Source organism: Carcharodon carcharias (genome assembly GCF_017639515.1).
Source record: "Carcharodon carcharias isolate sCarCar2 chromosome 37 unlocalized genomic scaffold, sCarCar2.pri SUPER_37_unloc_1, whole genome shotgun sequence".
NCBI lineage: Eukaryota > Metazoa > Chordata > Chondrichthyes > Lamniformes > Lamnidae > Carcharodon > Carcharodon carcharias.
In genome coordinates this window covers 2,394,096-2,413,303 of record NW_024470758.1, presented here as the reverse complement: position 1 = coordinate 2,413,303, position 19,208 = coordinate 2,394,096, and the positions used below count along the sequence as shown (strand labels likewise).

Below are 19,208 nucleotides of genomic sequence, written 5' to 3'. Positions count from 1 at the left end.
CACAATGCACAGTCACACACACACATTCTCTCACACTCTCACACACACATACACCCATATACACTCACACATACACACAAACACACCTCTCACACTCACACATACAAAGACACATACAGACACACACACAGGCACACACTCACACACACAGACACACACACTAACTCACACACTAACTCTCACACACACACACACGGAGACTGACATACACTTGCACACTCACACACACAGACACACACACACATTCACACATGTACTCACACACACACATGCTCATAAACACACACACACACACAGACACACACACACACTAACACACACACACACACTCACAAACACACACACACACAGTCACACACATACGCACACATTCACACACGCACGCACACACACTCTCATTCACACACATCACACACACAGACACATGCTCACAAACACACACAGGTACACACACACTCACCCACAAACACACACAAACATTCACACTCACAGACACATATGCACACGCACAGACACACACGACATGCACACACATACATTCACTCACACTCACACACACGTGCACCCACACGCACACACTCACACATGCACACACAGACACTACACAGACACATATACACATCACTCACATATGCACACACATACCAACAGACACACACACACAGTCACACACACATACACACACTCTCAGACACACACACACACACACACACACACACACACACACACACACACACACAGTAAACAAGTTTTAACATCAGCTGCAAAAAGATATAAGGCTTCACCCACCTTCCTCAACAGGCTGCAAATCCTCTCGATGTTCCGCACCCTCTCTCTCTGTTAGGAGGAGAACAGAGAATGAGTGACTGTGAAATTGAAAACCCCTTCCCATTCACTCCCATTCTACACAATCCCAATGGACCCAAACCCCTTCTCATTCACTCCCATTCTACACAATCCCAATGGACCCAAACCCCTTCCCATTCACTCCCATTCTACACAATCCCAATGGACCCAAACCCCTTCCCATTCACTCCCATTCTACACAATCCCAATGGACCCAAATCCCTTCCCATTCACTCCCATTCTACACAATCCCAATGGACCCAAACCCCTTCCCATTCACTCCCATTGTAAACAATCCCAATGGACCCAAACCCCTTCCCATTCACTCCCATTCTACACAATCCCAATGGACCCAAACCCCTTCCCATTCACTCCCATTCTACACAATCCCAATGGACCCAAACCCCTTCCCATTCACTCCCATTCTACACAATCCCAATGGACCCAAACCCCTTCCCATTCACTCCCATTGTAAACAATCCCAATGGACCCAAACCCCTTCCCATTCACTCCCATTGTACACAATCCCAATGGACCCAAACCCCTTCCCATTCTACACAATCCAAATAGACCAAATCCTTTCCCATTCACTCCTATTATGCACAACCCCAATGGACCCAAATCCTTTCCCATTCACTTCTACATCAAAACAGTTCCCAGTGGAAGGGACTGTAACAGCAATTAAAGACTGAATGCTTTGTCAATTCACAGAATCGCAGAATCACAAGGTTCAGAAGAGGCCCTTCGGCCCATTGGGTCTGCACCGACAAGTGAGAAACACCTGACATACCTGCCTAACACCATTTACCAGCACTTGGCCCATAGCCTTGAATGTTATGATGTGCCAAGTGCTCATCCAGGTACTTTTTAAAGGATGTGAGGCAACCAACCTCCACCACCCTCCCAGGCAGCGCATTCCAGACCCTCACCACCCTCTGGGTAAAAAAGTTTTTCCTCACATCCCCCCTAAACCTCCTGCCCCTCACCTTGAACTTATGTCCCCTCGTGACTGACCCTTCAACTAAGGGGAACAGCTGCCCCCTATCCACCCTGTCCATGCCCCTCATAATCTTGTACACCTCGATCAGGTCGCCCCTCAGTCTTCTCTGCTCCAACGAAAACAACCCAAGTCTATCCAACCTCTCTTCATAACTTAAATGTTTCATCCCAGGCAACATCCTGGTGAATCTCCTCTGCACCCCCTCCAGTGCAATCACATCCTTCCTATAATGTGGCGACCAGAACTGCACACAGTGCTCCAGCTGTGGCCTCACCAAGGTTCTATACAACTCCAACATGACCTCCCTACTTTCGTAATCTATGCCCCGATTGATAAAGGCAAGTGTCCCACGTGCCTTTTTCACCACCCCACTAACATGCCCCTCCGCCTTCAGAGATCTATTGACACACACTCCAAGGCCCCTTTGTTCCTCAGGGCTTCCTATTGCCATGCTAGTCATTGAACACTTCCTTGTCAAATTACTCTTTCCAAAGTGCATCACCTCACACTTTTCAGGGTTAAATTCCATCTGCCGCTTATCTGCCCATTTGACCATCCCGTCCATATCTTCCTGTAGCCCAAGACACTCAACCTCACTGTTAACCACCCGGTCAATCTTTCCAATTGCTGGTTTCGTGCCCACAGTCTCCAGAGTGAAAGCCTGGCCTGTGTGAGGAGGGTTGGCAGGGGGTGGGCGGGTGGGGGGAGGGTTGGCAGGGGGGTGGGCGGGTGGGGGGAGGGTTGGCAGGGGGGTGGGCGGGTGGGGGGAGGGTTGGCAGGGGGGTGGGCGGGTGGGGGGAGGGTTGGCAGGGGGGTGGGCGGGTGGGGGGAGGGTTGGCAGGGGGGGTGGGCGGGTGGGGGGAGGGTTGGCAGGGGGGTGGGCGGGTGGGGGGAGGGTTGGCAGGGGGGTGGGCGGGTGGGGGGAGGGTTGGCAGGGGGGTGGGCGGGTGGGGGGAGGGTTGGCAGGGGGGTGGGCGGGTGGGGGGAGGGTTGGCAGGGGGGTGGGCGGGGTGGGGGGAGGGTTGGCAGGGGGGTGGGCGGGTGGGGGGAGGGTTGGCAGGGGGGTGGGCGGGTGGGGGGAGGGTTGGCAGGGGGTGGGTTTAGGAACAGGCACCGCTCCTGCTTGCGTCTGGGCTTTGACGCTGGCCGGTGCCCTGCCTGGCTCTGTTGAGCCTCGAGGAGCCGAGGGAGGACCCAGCGAGGCTGGAGGGGTTGGGAGAGGCCTCCCTGTAGAGAGTAGAGGCAGGCGGGGTGTGGTCAGAATATGGTTGGCGAGGGGGGGGGGTGGGGGGTTAGGGGTTAATCGTGAGGGGGTTAAGCCTGCCCCTCGGTGCCTTATCCTCGCCTCTGCTGAGTCCTAGCACTTCGGCTGGCACTGACTCTACCCCTGGCACCGAGCCCGGGCAGTTGCCACGGCAACCGGCAGCGAAAGCCGGCCTGAAGGCTTCGCTGTTCCATCCTCCTCACGTTCACGCCCTCACCGCTGTGCCCGCCTGGCGCCCAGCTCCCACTCCACCGCCCCTCGGGGGGCCGGGGCCTTGCACCGGGTTTACGAAATTCAGGCTGGGGCCTATAACTGTCCACACAAACAGCCGGGCTAGGAGTTCCCCACTCCAAAGCACCCCCCCCCACCACCGCAGGCAGCCGCGACTTATCCCCCTCCCTGCGTCAGCTTCCCCCCCACCTCCCCAGGTTGCCCCACATGCCGTGGAATCCCGTCCCGGTTTTCGGGCACTCTGGCAGACGGGGCAAGCGGCTGCGGGGAAGGGTGATCGGTTTGTACAGGCCTCCGGTTCAGTGTCCAGTCCGAGCCCCAGGACGTTGGGGGGGACTCCCCACCCGCCCGTGTTCCAGTCCAAGACGCGAGCTATCTAGCAGTCACCTGAGAGACCAGACGCAGACTGGCTTCAAGGTCTCAGCTGAAAGATAGCACCTCTGACAGTGCAGCACTCCCTCAGTACTGACCCGCCGACAGTGCAGCACTCCCTCAGTACTGACCCCTGACAGTGCAGCACTCCCTCAGTACTGCCCCTCCGACAGTGCAGCACTCCCTCAGTACTGACCCTCCAACAGTGCAGCACTCCCTCAGTACTGGCCTTCCGACAGTGCAGCACTCCCTCAGTACTGACCCTCCGACAGTGCAGCACTCCCTCAGAACAGACCCTCTGATAGTGCAGCACTCCCTCAGTACCGAACCTCCGACAGTGCAGCACTCCCTCAGTACTGACCCTCTGACAGTGCAGCACTCCTTCAGTACTGACCCGCCGACAGTGCAGCAGTCCCTCAGTACTGACCCTGCGACAGTGCAGCACTCCCTCAGTACTGAACCTCCGACAGTGCAGCACTCCCTCAGTACTGACCCTCCGACAGTGCAGCACTCCCTCAGAACTGACCCTCTGATAGTGCAGCACTCCCTCAGTACCGAACTTCCGACAGTGCAGCACTCCCTCAGTACTGACCCTCTGACAGTGCAGCACTCCTTCAGTACTGACCCGCCGACAGTGCAGCACTCCCTCAGTACTGACCCTCTGACAGTGCAGCACTCCTTCAGTACTGACCCGCAGACAGTGCAGCACTCCCTCAGTACTGACCCTGCGACAGTGCAGCACTCCCTCAGTACTGAACCTCCGACAGTGCAGCACTACCTCAGTACTGATCCTCCGACACTGCAGCACTCCCTCAGTACTGACCCTCTGACAGTGCAGCGCTCCCTCAGAACTGACCCTCCGACAGTGCAGCACTCCCTCAGTACTGACCCTCTGACAGTGCAGCACTCCCTCAGTACTGACCCTCCGACAGTGCAGCACTCCCTCAGTACTGACCCTCTGACAGTACAGCACTCCCTCAGTACTGACCCTCTGACAGTGCAGCACTCCCTCAAACTAACCCTTTGACAGTGCAGCACTCCCTCAAACTAACCCTTTGACAGTGCAGCACTCCCTCAGTACTGACCCTCTGACAGTGCAGCACACCCTCAAACTAAACCTTTGACAGTGCAGCACTCCCTCAGTACTGGCCCTCCGACAGTGCAGCACTCCCTCAGTACTGACCCTCCGACAGTGCAGCACTCCCTCAGTACTGACCCTCCGACTGTGCAGCACTCCCTCAGTACTGACCCTCCGATTGTGCAGCACTCCCTCAGTACTGACCCTCCGATAGTGCAGCACTCCCTCAGAACTGACCCTCTGATAGTGCAGCACTCCCTCAGTACCGAACCTCCGACAGTGCAGCACTCCCTCAGTACTGACCCTCTGACAGTGCAGCATTCCTTCAGTACTGACCCGCCGACAGTGCAGCACTCCCTCAGTACTGACCCTCTGACAGTGCAGCACTCCTTCAGTACTGACCCGCCGACAGTGCAGCACTCCCTCAGTACTGACCCTGCGACAGTGCAGCACTCCCTCAGTACTGAACCTCCGACAGTGCAGCACTACCTCAGTACTGATCCTCCGACACTGCAGCACTCCCTCAGTACTGACCCTCTGACAGTGCAGCGCTCCCTCAGAACTGACCCTCCGACAGTGCAGCACTCCCTCAGTACTGACCCTCTGACAGTGCAGCACTCCCTCAGTACTGACCCTCCGACAGTGCAGCACTCCCTCAGTACTGACCCTCCGACAGTACAGCACTCCCTCAGTACTGACCCTCTTACAGTGCAGCACTCCCTCAGTACTGACCCTCTGACAGTGCAGCACTCCCTCAAACTAACCCTTTGACAGTGCAGCACTCCCTCAGTACTGACCCTCTGACAGTGCAGCACACCCTCAAACTAACCCTTTGACAGTGCAGCACTCCCTCAGTAATGACCCTCTGACAGTGCAGCACTCCCTCATTCTAACCCTTTGACAGTGCAGCACTCCCTCAGTACTGGCCCTCCGACAGTGCAGCACTCCCTCAGTACTGACCCTCCGACAGTGCAGCACTCCCTCAGTACTGACCCTCCGACTGTGCAGCACTCCCTCAGTACTGACCCTCCGATTGTGCAGCACTCCCTCAATACTGGCCATCCAACAGTGCAGCACTCCCTCAGTACTGACCCTCCGATTGTGCAGCACTCCCTCAGTACTGGCCATCCAACAGTGCAGCACTCCCTCAGTACTGACCCTCTGACAGTGCAGCACTCCCTCAGTACTGACCCTTTAACATTGTAGCACTCCCTCAGTACTAACTCTCCAACAGTGTAGCACTCTCTCAGTACTGACCCTCTGACAGTGCAGCACTCCCTCAAACTAATCCTCCGACAGTGCAGCACACCCTCAAACTAACCCTCTGACAGTGCAGCACTCCCTCAGTACTGACCCTCCGACAGTGCAGCACTCCCTCAGTACTGACCCTCCGACAGTGCAGCACTCCCTCAGTACTAACCCTCTGACAGTGCAGCACTCCCTCAAACTAATCTTCCGACAGTGCAGCACTCCCTCAGTACTGACCCTCTGACAGTGCAGCACGCCCTCAGTACTGACCTTCTGACAGTGCAGCACTCCCTCAGTACTGGCCCTCTGACAGTGCAGCACTCCCTCAGTACTGGCCCTCTTACAGTGCAGCACTCCCTCAGTACTGACCCTCTGACAGTGCAGCACTCCCTCAAACTAACCCTTTGACAGTGCAGCACTCCCTCAGTACTGACCCTCTGACAGTGCAGCACTCCCTCAAACTAACCCTTTGACAGTGCAGCACTCCCTCAGTACTGACCCTCTGACAGTGCAGCACTTGCTCAGTACTGACCCTCTGACAGTGCAGCACTCCCTCAGTACTGACCCTCCGACAGTGCAGCACTCCCTCAGTATTGACCCTCTGACAGAGCAGCACTCCCTCAGTACTGACCCTCTGACAGTTCAGCACTCCCTCAAACTAACCCTTTGACAGTGCAGCACTCCCTCAGTACTGACCCTCTCACAGTGCACCACTCCCTCAAACTAACCCTTTGACAGCGCAGCACTCCCTCAGTACTGACCCTCTGACAGTGCAGCACTTGCTCAGTACTGACCCTCTGACAGTGCAGCACTCCCTCAGTACTGACCCTCCGACAGTGCAGCACTCCCTCAGTATTGACCCTCTGACAGAGCAGCACTCCCTCAGTACTGACAGTGCAGCACTCCCTCAGTACTGACCCTCTGACAGTGCAGCACTTCCTCAGTACTGACCCTCTGACACTGCAGCACTCCCTCAGTACTGACCCTCTGACAGTGCAGCGCTCCCTCAGAACTGACCCTCCGACAGTGCAGCACTCCCTCAGTACTGACCCTCTGACAGTGCAGCACTCCCTCAGTACTGACCCTCCGACAGTGCAGCACTCCCTCAGTACTGACCCTCCGACAGTACAACACTCCCTCAGTACTGACCCTCCGACAGTGCAGCACTCCCTCAGTACTGACCCTCCGACAGTACAACACTCCCTCATTACTGACCCTCTTACAGTGCAGCACTCCCTCAGTACTGACCCTCTGACAGTGCAGCACTCCCTCAAACTAACCCTTTGACAGTGCAGCACTCCCTCAGTACTGACCCTCTGACAGTGCAGCACTCCCTCAGTACTGACCCTCTGACAGTGCAGCACTCCCTCAGTACTGACCCTCCGACAGTGCAGCACTCCCTCAGTACTGACCCTCCGACAGTGCAGCACTCCCTCAGTACTGACCCTCTGACAGTGCAGCATTCCTTCAGTACTGACCCGCCGACAGTGCAGCACTCCCTCAGTACTGACCCTGCGACAGTGCAGCACTCCCTCAGTACTGAACCTCCGACAGTGCAGCACTCCCTCAGTACTGACCCTCCGACAGTGCAGCACTCCCTCAGAACTGACCCTCTGATAGTGCAGCACTCCCTCAGTACCGAACCTCCGACAGTGCAGCACTCCCTCAGTACTGACCCTCTGACAGTGCAGCACTCCTTCAGTACTGACCCGCCGACAGTGCAGCACTCCCTCAGTACTGACCCTCTGACAGTGCAGCACTCCTTCAGTACTGACCCGCCGACAGTGCAGCACTCCCTCAGTACTGACCCTGCGACAGTGCAGCACTCCCTCAGTACTGAACCTCCGACAGTGCAGCACTACCTCAGTACTGATCCTCCGACACTGCAGCACTCCCTCAGTACTGACCCTCTGACAGTGCAGCGCTCCCTCAGAACTGACCCTCCGACAGTGCAGCACTCCCTCAGTACTGACCCTCTGACAGTGCAGCACTCCCTCAGTACTGACCCTCCGACAGTGAAGCACTCCCTCAGTACTGACCCTCCGACAGTACAGCACTCCCTCAGTACTGACCCTCTTACAGTGCAGCACTCCCTCAGTACTGACCCTCTGACAGTGCAGCACTCCCTCAAACTAACCCTTTGACAGTGCAGCACTCCCTCAGTACTGACCCTCTGACAGTGCAGCACACCCTCAAACTAACCCTTTGACAGTGCAGCACTCCCTCAGTAATGACCCTCTGACAGTGCAGCACTCCCTCAAACTAACCCTTTGACAGTGCAGCACTCCCTCAGTACTGGCCCTCCGACAGTGCAGCACTCCCTCAGTACTGACCCTCCGACAGTGCAGCACTCCCTCAGTACTGACCCTCCGACTGTGCAGCACTCCCTCAGTACTGACCCTCCGATTGTGCAGCACTCCCTCAGTACTGGCCATCCAACAGTGCAGCACTCCCTCAGTACTGACCCTCCGATTGTGCAGCACTCCCTCGATACTGGACATCCAACAGTGCAGCACTCCCTCAGTACTGACACTCTGACAGTGCAGCACTCCCTCAGTACTGACCCTTTAACAGTGTAGCACTCCCTCAGTACTAACTCTCCAACAGTGTAGCACTCTCTCAGTACTGACCCTCTGACAGTGCAGCACTCCCTCAAACTAATCCTCCGACAGTGCAGCACACCCTCAAACTAACCCTCTGACAGTGCAGCACTCCCTCAGTACTGACCCTCCGACAGTGCAGCACTCCCTCAGTACTGACCCTCCGACAGTGCAGCACTCCCTCAGTACTAACCCTCTGACAGTGCAGCACTCCCTCAAACTAATCTTCCGACAGTGCAGCACTCTCTCAGTACTGACCCTCTGACAGTGCAGCACTCCCTCAGTACTGACCCTCTGACAGTGCAGCACTCCCTCAGTACTGGCCCTCTGACAGTGCAGCACTCCCTCAGTACTGGCCCTCTTACAGTGCAGCACTCCCTCAGTACTGACCCTCTGACAGTGCAGCACTCCCTCAAACTAACCCTTTGACAGTGCAGCACTCCCTCAGTACTGACCCACTGACAGTGCAGCACTTGCTCAGTACTGACCCTCTGACAGTGCAGCACTCCCTCAGTACTGACCCTCCGACAGTGCAGCACACCCTCAGTATTGACCCTCTGACAGAGCAGCACTCCCTCAGTACTGACCCTCTGACAGTGCAGCACTCCCTCAAGCTATCCCTTTGACAGTGCAGCACTCCCTCAGTACTGACCCTCTCACAGTGCAGCACTCCCTCAAACTAACCCTTTGACAGTGCAGCACTCCCTCAGTACTGACCCTCTGACAGTGCAGCACTTGCTCAGTACTGACCCTCTGACAGTGCAGCACTCCCTCAGTACTGACCCTCCGACAGTGCAGCACTCCCTCAGTATTGACCCTCTGACAGAGCAGCACTCCCTCAGTACTGACAGTGCAGCACTCCCTCAGTACTGACCCTCTGACAGTGCAGCACTTCCTCAGTACTGAACCTCTGACACTGCAGCACTCCCTCAGTACTGACCCTCCGACAGTGCAGCACCCCCTCAGTATTGACCCTCCGACAGTGCAGCACTCCCTCAGTACTGACCCTCTTACAGTGCAGCACTCCCTCAGTACTGACCCTCTGACAGAGCAGCACTCCCTCAAACTAACCCTTTGACAGTGCAGCACTCCCTCAGTACTGACCCTCTGACAGTGCAGCACTCCCTCAAATTAACCCTTTGACAGTGCAGCACTCCCTCAGTACTGACCCTCTGACAGTGCAGCACTTGCTCAGTACTGACCCTCTGACAGTGCAGCACTCCCTCAGTACTGACCATCTGGCAGTGCAGCGCTCCCTCAGTACTGACCCTCTGACAGAGCAGCACTCCCTCAGTACTGACAGTGCAGCACTCCCTCAGTACTGACCCTCTGACAGTGCAGCACTTCCTCAGTACTGACCCTCTGACACTGCAGCACTCCCTCAGTACTGACTCTCCGACAGTGCAGCACCCCCTCAGTATTGACCCTCCGACAGTGCAGCACTCCCTCAGTACTGACCCTCTTACAGTGCAGCACTCCCTCAGTACTGACCCTCTGACAGTGCAGTACTCCCTCAAACTAACCCTTTGACAGTGCTGCACTCCCTCAGTACTGACCCTCTGACAGTGCAGCACTCCCTCAAACTAACCCTTTGACAGTGCAGCACTCCCTCAGTACTGACCCTCTGACAGTGCAGCACTCCCTCAAACCAACCCTTTGACAGTGCAGCACTCACTCAGTACTGACCCTCTGACAGTGCAGCACTGCCACAAACTAACCCTTTGACAGTGCAGCACTCCCTCAGTACTGACCCTCTGACAGTGCAGCACTTGCTCAGTACTGACCCTCTGACAGAGCAGCACTCCCTCAGTACTGACCCTCTGACAGTGCAGCACTTCCTCAGTACTGACCCTCTGACACTGCAGCACTCCCTCAGTACTGACCCTCCGACAGTGCAGCACCCCCTCAGTATTGACCCTCCGACAGTGCAGCACTCCCTCAGTACTGACCCTCTTACAGTGCAGCACTCCCTCAGTACTGACCCTCTGACAGTGCAGCACTCCCTCAAACTAACCCTTTGACAATGCAGCACTCCCTCAGTACTGACCCTCTGACAGTGCAGCACTCCCTCAAACTAACCCTTTGACAGTGCAGCACTCCCTCAGTACTGACCCTCTGACAGTGCAGCACTTGCTCAGTACTGACCCTCTGACAGTGCAGCACTCCCTCAGTACTGACCCTCCGACAGTGCAGCACTCCCTCAGTACTGACCCTCTGACAGAGCAGCACTCCCTCAGTACTGACAGTGCAGCACTCCCTCAGTCCTGACCCTCAGACAGTGCAGCACTTCCTCAGTACTGACCCTCTGACACTGCAGCACTCCCTCAGTACTGACCCTCCGACAGTGCAGCACCCCCTCAGTATTGACCCTCCGACAGTGCAGCACTCCCTCATTACTGACCCTCTTACAGTGCAGCACTCCCTCAGTACTGACCCTCTGACAGTGCAGCACTCCCTCAAACTAACCATTTGACAGTGCAGCACTCCCTCAGTACTGACCCTCTGACAGTGCAGCACTCCCTCAAACTAACCATTTGACAGTGCAGCACTCCCTCAGTACTGACCCTCTGACAGTGCAGCACTCCCTCAGTACTGACCCTCTGACAGTGCAGCACTCCCTCAGTACTGACCCTCTGACAGTGCAGCACTCCCTCAGTACTGACCCTCTGACAGTGCAGCACTCCCTCAGTACTGACCCTCTGACAGTGCAGCACTCCCTCAGTACTGACCCTTTGACAGTGCAGCACTCCCTCAGTAGTGATCCTTCCAACAGTGCAGCATTCGCTTGGTGCTGAACCTCCAATGGTGCAGAACTCCCTCAGTACTGACCATCATAATGTGTGATAGTCCCTTTGTACTGACCCTCTCACAGTGCAGCACTCCTTCAGTACTGACACTGCAACAGTGCAGCACTCCCTCAACACTGACCCTCCGACAGTGCAGCACTCCCTCAGTACTGACCCTCCGACTGTGCAGCACTCCCTCAGTACTGACCCTCCGACAGTGCAGCACTCCCTCAGTACTGACCCTCTGACAGTGCAGCCCTCCCTCAGTACTGACGCTTTAACAGTGTAGCACTCCCTCAGTACTAACTCTCCAACAGTGTAGCACTCTCTCAGTACTGACCCTCTGACAGTGCAGCACTCCCTCAAACTAATCCTCCGACAGTGCAGCACACCCTCAAACTAACCCTCTGACAGTGCAGCACTCCCTCAGTACTGACCCTCCGACAGTGCAGCACTCCCTCAGTACTGACCCTCCGACAGTGCAGCACTCCCTCAGTACTAACCCTCTGACAGTGCAGCACTCCCTCAAACTAATCTTCCGACAGTGCAGCACTCCCTCAGTACTGACCCTCTGACAGTGCAGCACTCCCTCAGTACTGACCCTCTGACAGTGCAGCACTCCCTCAGTACTGGCCCTCTGACAGTGCAGCACTCCCTCAGTACTGGCCCTCTTACAGTGCAGCACTCCCTCAGTACTGACCCTCTGACAGTGCAGCACTCCCTCAAACTAACCCTTTGACAGTGCAGCACTCCCTCAGTACTGACCCTCTGACAGTGCAGCACTCCCTCAAACTAACCCTTTGACAGTGCAGCACTCCATCAGTACTGACCCTCTGCAGTGCAGCACTTGCTCAGTACTGACCCTCTGACAGTGCAGCACTCCCTCAGTACTGACCCTCCGACAGTGCAGCACTCCCTCAGTATTGACCCTCTGACAGAGCAGCACTCCCTCAGTACTGACCCTCTGACAGTTCAGCACTCCCTCAAACTAACCCTTTGACAGTGCAGCACTCCCTCAGTACTGACCCTCTGACAGTGCAGCACTCCCTCAAACTAACCCTTTGACAGTGCAGCACTCCCTCAGTACTGACCCTCTGACAGTGCAGCACTTGCTCAGTACTGACCCTCTGACAGTGCAGCACTCCCTCAGTACTGACCCTCCGACAGTGCAGCACTCCCTCAGTATTGACCCTCTGACAGAGCAGCACTCCCTCAGTACTGACAGTGCAGCATTCCCTCAGTACTGACCCTCTGACAGTGCAGCACTTCCTCAGTACTGACCCTCTGACACTGCAGCACTCCCTCAAACTAACCCTTTGACAGTGCAGCACTCCCTCAGTACTGACCCTCTGACAGTGCAGCACTCCCTCAAACCAACCCTTTGACAGTGCAGCACTCACTCAGTACTGACCCTCTGACAGTGCAGCACTGCCACAAACTAACCCTTTGACAGTGCAGCACTCCCTCAGTACTGACCCTCTGACAGTGCAGCACTTGCTCAGTACTGACCCTCTGACAGAGCAGCACTCCCTCAGTACTGACCCTCTGACAGTGCAGCACTTCCTCAGTACTGACCCTCTGACACTGCAGCACTCCCTCAGTACTGACCCTCCGACAGTGCAGCACCCCCTCAGTATTGACCCTCCGACAGTGCAGCACTCCCTCAGTACTGACCCTCTTACAGTGCAGCACTCCCTCAGTACTGACCCTCTGACAGTGCAGCACTCCCTCAAACTAACCCTTTGACAATGCAGCACTCCCTCAGTACTGACCCTCTGACAGTGCAGCACTCCCTCAAACTAACCCTTTGACAGTGCAGCACTCCCTCAGTACTGACCCTCTGACAGTGCAGCACTTGCTCAGTACTGACCCTCTGACAGTGCAGCACTCCCTCAGTACTGACCCTCCGACAGTGCAGCACTCCCTCAGTACTGACCCTCTGACAGAGCAGCACTCCCTCAGTACTGACAGTGCAGCACTCCCTCAGTCCTGACCCTCAGACAGTGCAGCACTTCCTCAGTACTGACCCTCTGACACTGCAGCACTCCCTCAGTACTGACCCTCCGACAGTGCAGCACCCCCTCAGTATTGACCCTCCGACAGTGCAGCACTCCCTCATTACTGACCCTCTTACAGTGCAGCACTCCCTCAGTACTGACCCTCTGACAGTGCAGCACTCCCTCAAACTAACCATTTGACAGTGCAGCACTCCCTCAGTACTGACCCTCTGACAGTGCAGCACTCCCTCAAACTAACCATTTGACAGTGCAGCACTCCCTCAGTACTGACCCTCTGACAGTGCAGCACTCCCTCAGAACTGACCCTCTGACAGTGCAGCACTCCCTCAGTACTGACCCTCTGACAGTGCAGCACTCCCTCAGTACTGACCCTCTGACAGTGCAGCACTCCCTCAGTACTGACCCTCTGACAGTGCAGCACTCCCTCAGTACTGACCCTTTGACAGTGCAGCACTCCCTCAGTAGTGATCCTTCCAACAGTGCAGCATTCGCTTGGTGCTGAACCTCCAATGGTGCAGAACTCCCTCAGTACTGACCATCATAATGTGTGATAGTCCCTTTGTACTGACCCTCTCACAGTGCAGCACTCCTTCAGTACTGACACTGCAACAGTGCAGCACTCCCTCAACACTGACCCTCCGACAGTGCAGCACTCCCTCAGTACTGACCCTCCGACAGTGCAGCACTCCCTCAGTACTGACCCTCCGACAGTGCAGCACTCCCTCAGTACTGACCCTCTGACAGTGCAGCACTCCCTCAGTACTGACGCTTTAACAGTGTAGCACTCCCTCAGTACTAACTCTCCAACAGTGTAGCACTCTCTCAGTACTGACCCTCTGACAGTGCAGCACTCCCTCAAACTAATCCTCCGACAGTGCAGCACACCCTCAAACTAACCCTCTGACAGTGCAGCACTCCCTCAGTACTGACCCTCCGACAGTGCAGCACTCCCTCAGTACTGACCCTCCGACAGTGCAGCACTCCCTCAGTACTAACCCTCTGACAGTGCAGCACTCCCTCAAACTAATCTTCCGACAGTGCAGCACTCCCTCAGTACTGACCCTCTGACAGTGCAGCACTCCCTCAGTACTGACCCTCTGACAGTGCAGCACTCCCTCAGTACTGGCCCTCTGACAGTGCAGCACTCCCTCAGTACTGGCCCTCTTACAGTGCAGCACTCCCTCAGTACTGACCCTCTGACAGTGCAGCACTCCCTCAAACTAACCCTTTGACAGTGCAGCACTCCCTCAGTACTGACCCTCTGACAGTGCAGCACTCCCTCAAACTAACCCTTTGACAGTGCAGCACTCCATCAGTACTGACCCTCTGCAGTGCAGCACTTGCTCAGTACTGACCCTCTGACAGTGCAGCACTCCCTCAGTACTGACCCTCCGACAGTGCAGCACTCCCTCAGTATTGACCCTCTGACAGAGCAGCACTCCCTCAGTACTGACCCTCTGACAGTTCAGCACTCCCTCAAACTAACCCTTTGACAGTGCAGCACTCCCTCAGTACTGACCCTCTGACAGTGCAGCACTCCCTCAAACTAACCCTTTGACAGTGCAGCACTCCCTCAGTACTGACCCTCTGACAGTGCAGCACTTGCTCAGTACTGACCCTCTGACAGTGCAGCACTCCCTCAGTACAGACCCTCCGACAGTGCAGCACTCCCTCAGTATTGACCCTCTGACAGAGCAGCACTCCCTCAGTACTGACAGTGCAGCATTCCCTCAGTACTGACCCTCTGACAGTGCAGCACTTCCTCAGTACTGACCCTCTGACACTGCAGCACTCCCTCAGTACTGACCCTCCGACAGTGCAGCACCCCCTCAGTATTGACCCTCCGACAGTGCAGCACTCCCTCAGTACTGACCCTCTGACAGTGCAGCACTTGCTCAGGACTGACCCTCTGACAGAGCAGCACTCCCTCACTACTGACCCTCTGACAGTGCAGCACTTCCTCAGTACTGACCCTCTGACACTGCAGCACTCCCTCAGTACTGACCCTCCGACAGTGCAGCACCCCCTCAGTATTGACCCTCCGACAGTGCAGCACTCCCTCAGTACTGACCCTCTTACAGTGCAGCACTCCCTCAGTACTGACCCTCTGACAGTGCAGCACTCCCTCAAACTAACCCTTTGACAGTGCAGCACTCCCTCAGTACTGACCCTCTGACAGTGCAGCACTCCCTCAAACTAACCCTTTGACAGTGCAGCACTCCCTCAGTACTGACCCTCTGACAGTGCAGCACTTGCTCAGTACTGACCCTCTGACAGTGCAGCACTCCCTCAGTACTGACCCTCCGACAGTGCAGCACTCCCTCAGTACTGACCCTCTGACAGAGCAGCACTCCCTCAGTACTGACAGTGCAGCACTCCCTCAGTCCTGACCCTCAGACAGTGCTGCACTTCCTCAGTACTGACCCTCTGACACTGCAGCACTCCCTCAGTACTGACCCTCCGACAGTGCAGCACCCCCGCAGTATTGACCCTCCGACAGTGCAGCACTCCCTCATTACTGACCCTCTTACAGTGCAGCACTCCCTCAGTACTGACCCTCTGACAGTGCAACACTCCCTCAAACTAACCCTTTGACAGTGCAGCACTCCCTCAGTACTGACCCTCTGACAGTGCAGCACTCCCTCAAACTAACCATTTGACAGTGCAGCACTCCCTCAGTACTGACCCTCTGACAGTGCAGCACTCCCTCAGTACTGACCCTCCGACAGTGCAGCACTCCCTCAGTACTGACCCTCTGACAGTGCAGCACTCCCTCAGTACTGACCCTCTGACAGTGCAGCACTCCCTCAGTACTGACCCTCTGACAGTGCAGCACTCCCTCAGTATTGACCCTTTGACAGTGCAGCACTCCCTCAGTAGTGATCCTTCCAACAGTGCAGCATTCGCATGGTGCTGAACCTCCAATGGTGCCGAACTCCCTCAGTACTGACCATCATAATGTGTGATAGTCCATTTGTACTGACCCTCTCACAGTGCAGCACTCCTTCAGTACTGACACTGCAACAGTGCAGCACTCCCTCAACACTGACCCTCCGACAGTGCAGCACTCCCTCAGTACTGACCCTCCGACAGTGCAGCACTCCCTCAGTACTGACCCTCCGACAGTGCAGCACTCCCTCAGTACTGACCTTCTGACAGTGCAGCACTCCCTCAGTACTGACCCTTTAACAGTGTAGCACTCCCTCAGTACTAACTCTCCAACAGTGTAGCACTCTCTCAGTACTGACCCTCTGACAGTGCAGCACTCCCTCAAACTAATCCTCCGACAGTGCAGCACACCCTCAAACTAACCCTCTGACAGTGCAGCACTCCCTCAGTACTGACCCTCCGCCAGTGCAGCACTCCCTCAGTACTGACCCTCCGACAGTGCAGCACTCCCTCAGTACTAACCCTCTGACAGTGCAGCACTCCCTCAAACTAATCTTCCGACAGTGCAGCACTAACTCAGTACTGACACTATGACAGTGCAGCACTCCCTCAGTACTGACCCTCTGACAGTGCAGCACTCCCTCAGTACTGGCCCTCTGACAGTGCAGCACTCCCTCAGTACTGGCCCTCTTACAGTGCAGCACTCCCTCAGTACTGACCCTCTGACAGTGCAGCACTCCCTCAAACTAACCCTTTGACAGTGCAGCACTCCCTCAGTACTGACCCTCTGACAGTGCAGCACTCACTCAAACTAACCCTTTGACAGTGCAGCACTCCCTCAGTACTGACCCTCTGACAGTGCAGCACTTGCTCAGTACTGACCCTCTGACAGTGCAGCACTCCCTCAGTACTCACCCTCCGACAGTGCAGCACTCCCTCAGTATTGACACTCTGACAGAGCAGCACTCCCTCAGTACTGACCCTCTGACAGTGCAGCACTCCCTCAAACTAACCCTTTGACAGTGCAGCACTCCCTCAGTACTGACCCTCTCACAGTGCAGCACTCCCTCAAACTAACCCTTTGACAGTGCAGCACTCCCTCAGTACTGACCCTCTGACAGTGCAGCACTTGCTCAGTACTGACCCTGCGACAGTGCAGCACTCCCTCAGTACTGACCCTCCGACAGTGCAGCACTCCCTCAGTATTGACCCTCTGACAGAGCAGCACTCCCTCAGTACTGACAGTGCAGCACTCCCTCAGTACTGACCCTCTGACAGTGCAGCACTTCCTCAGTACTGACCCTCTGACACTGCAGCACTCCCTCAGTACTGACCCTCCAACAGTGCAGCACCCCCTCAGTATTGACCCTCCGACAGTGCAGCACTCCCTCAGTACTGACCCTCTTACAGTGCAGCACTCCCTCAGTACTGACCCTCTGACAGTGCAGCACTCCCTCAAACTAACCCTTTGACAGTGCAGCACTCCCTCTGTACTGACCCTCTGACAGTGCAGCACTCCCTCAAACTAACCCTTTGACAGTGCAGCACTCCCTCAGTACTGACCCTCTGACAGTGCAGCACTTGCTCAGTACTGACCCTCTGACAGTGCAGCACTCCCTCAGTACTGACCCTCTGGCAGTGCAGCACTCCCTCAGTACTGACCCTCTGACAGAGCAGCACTCCCTCAGTACTGACAGTGCAGCACTCCCTCAGTACTGACCCTCTGACAGTGCAGCACTTCCTCAGTACTGACCCTCTGACACTGCAGCACTCCCTCAGTACTGACTCTCCGACAGTGCCGCACCCCCTCAGTATTGACCCTCCGACAGTGCAGCACTCACTCAGTACTGACCCTCTTACAGTGCAGCACTCCCTCAGTACTGACCCTCTGACAGTGCAGCACTCCCTCAAACTAACCCTTTGACAGTGCAGCACTCCCTCAGTACTGACCCTCTGACAGTGCAGCACTCCCTCAAACTAACCCTTTGACAGTGCAGCACTCCCTCAGTACTGACCCTCTGACAGTGCAGCACTCCCTCAAACCAACCCTTTGACAGTGCAGCACTCCCTCAGTACTGACCCTCTGACAGTGCAGCACTGCCACAAACTAACCCTTTGACAGTGCAGCACTCCCTCAGTACTGACCCTCTGACAGTGCAGCACTTGCTCAGTACTGACCCTCTGACAGAGCAGCACTCCCTCAGTACTGACCCTCTGACAGTGCAGCAGTTCCTCAGTACTGACCCTCTGACACTGCAGCACTCCCTCAGTACTGACCCTGCGACAGTGCAGCACCCCCTCAGTATTGACCCTCCGACAGTGCAGCACTCCCTCAGTACTGACCCTCTTACAGTGCAGCACTCCCTCAGTACTGACCCTCTGACAGTGCAGCACTCCCTCAAACTAACCCCTTGACAGTGCAGCACTCCCTCAGTACTGACCCTCTGACAGTGCAGCACTCCCTCAAACTAACCCTTTGACAGTACAGCACTCCCTCAGTACTGACCCTCTGACAGTGCAGCACTTGCTCAGTACTGACCCTCTGACAGTGCAGCACTCCCTCAGTACTGACCCTCTGGCAGTGCAGCACTCCCTCAGTACTGACCCTCTGACAGAGCAGCACTCCCTCAGTACTGACAGTGCAGCACTCCCTCAGTACTGACCCTCTGACAGTGCAGCACTTCCTCAGTACTAACCCTCTGACACTGCAGCACTCCCTCAGTACTGACTCTCCGACAGTGCAGCACCCCCTCAGTATTGACCCTCCGACAGTGCAGCACTCCCTCAGTACTGACCCTCTTACAGTGCAGCACTCCCTCAGTACTGACCCTCTGACAGTGCAGCACTCCCTCAAACTAACCCTTTGACAGTGCAGC

General features: G+C 56.0%; 1 protein-coding gene across 1 annotated transcript in view; it reads right to left on the bottom strand.

The window, feature by feature from the left end:
* The window catches only part of cnih2 (cornichon family AMPA receptor auxiliary protein 2), a 279,942-nt gene that overhangs the window by 122,296 nt on the left and 138,438 nt on the right, over positions 1 to 19,208 (bottom strand). Inside the window, exon 3 of the mRNA XM_041181834.1 lies at positions 790 to 837. Within this exon, the coding sequence (XP_041037768.1) occupies positions 790 to 837 (48 nt within the window). The remainder of the gene's footprint in view (positions 1 to 789; positions 838 to 19,208) is intronic.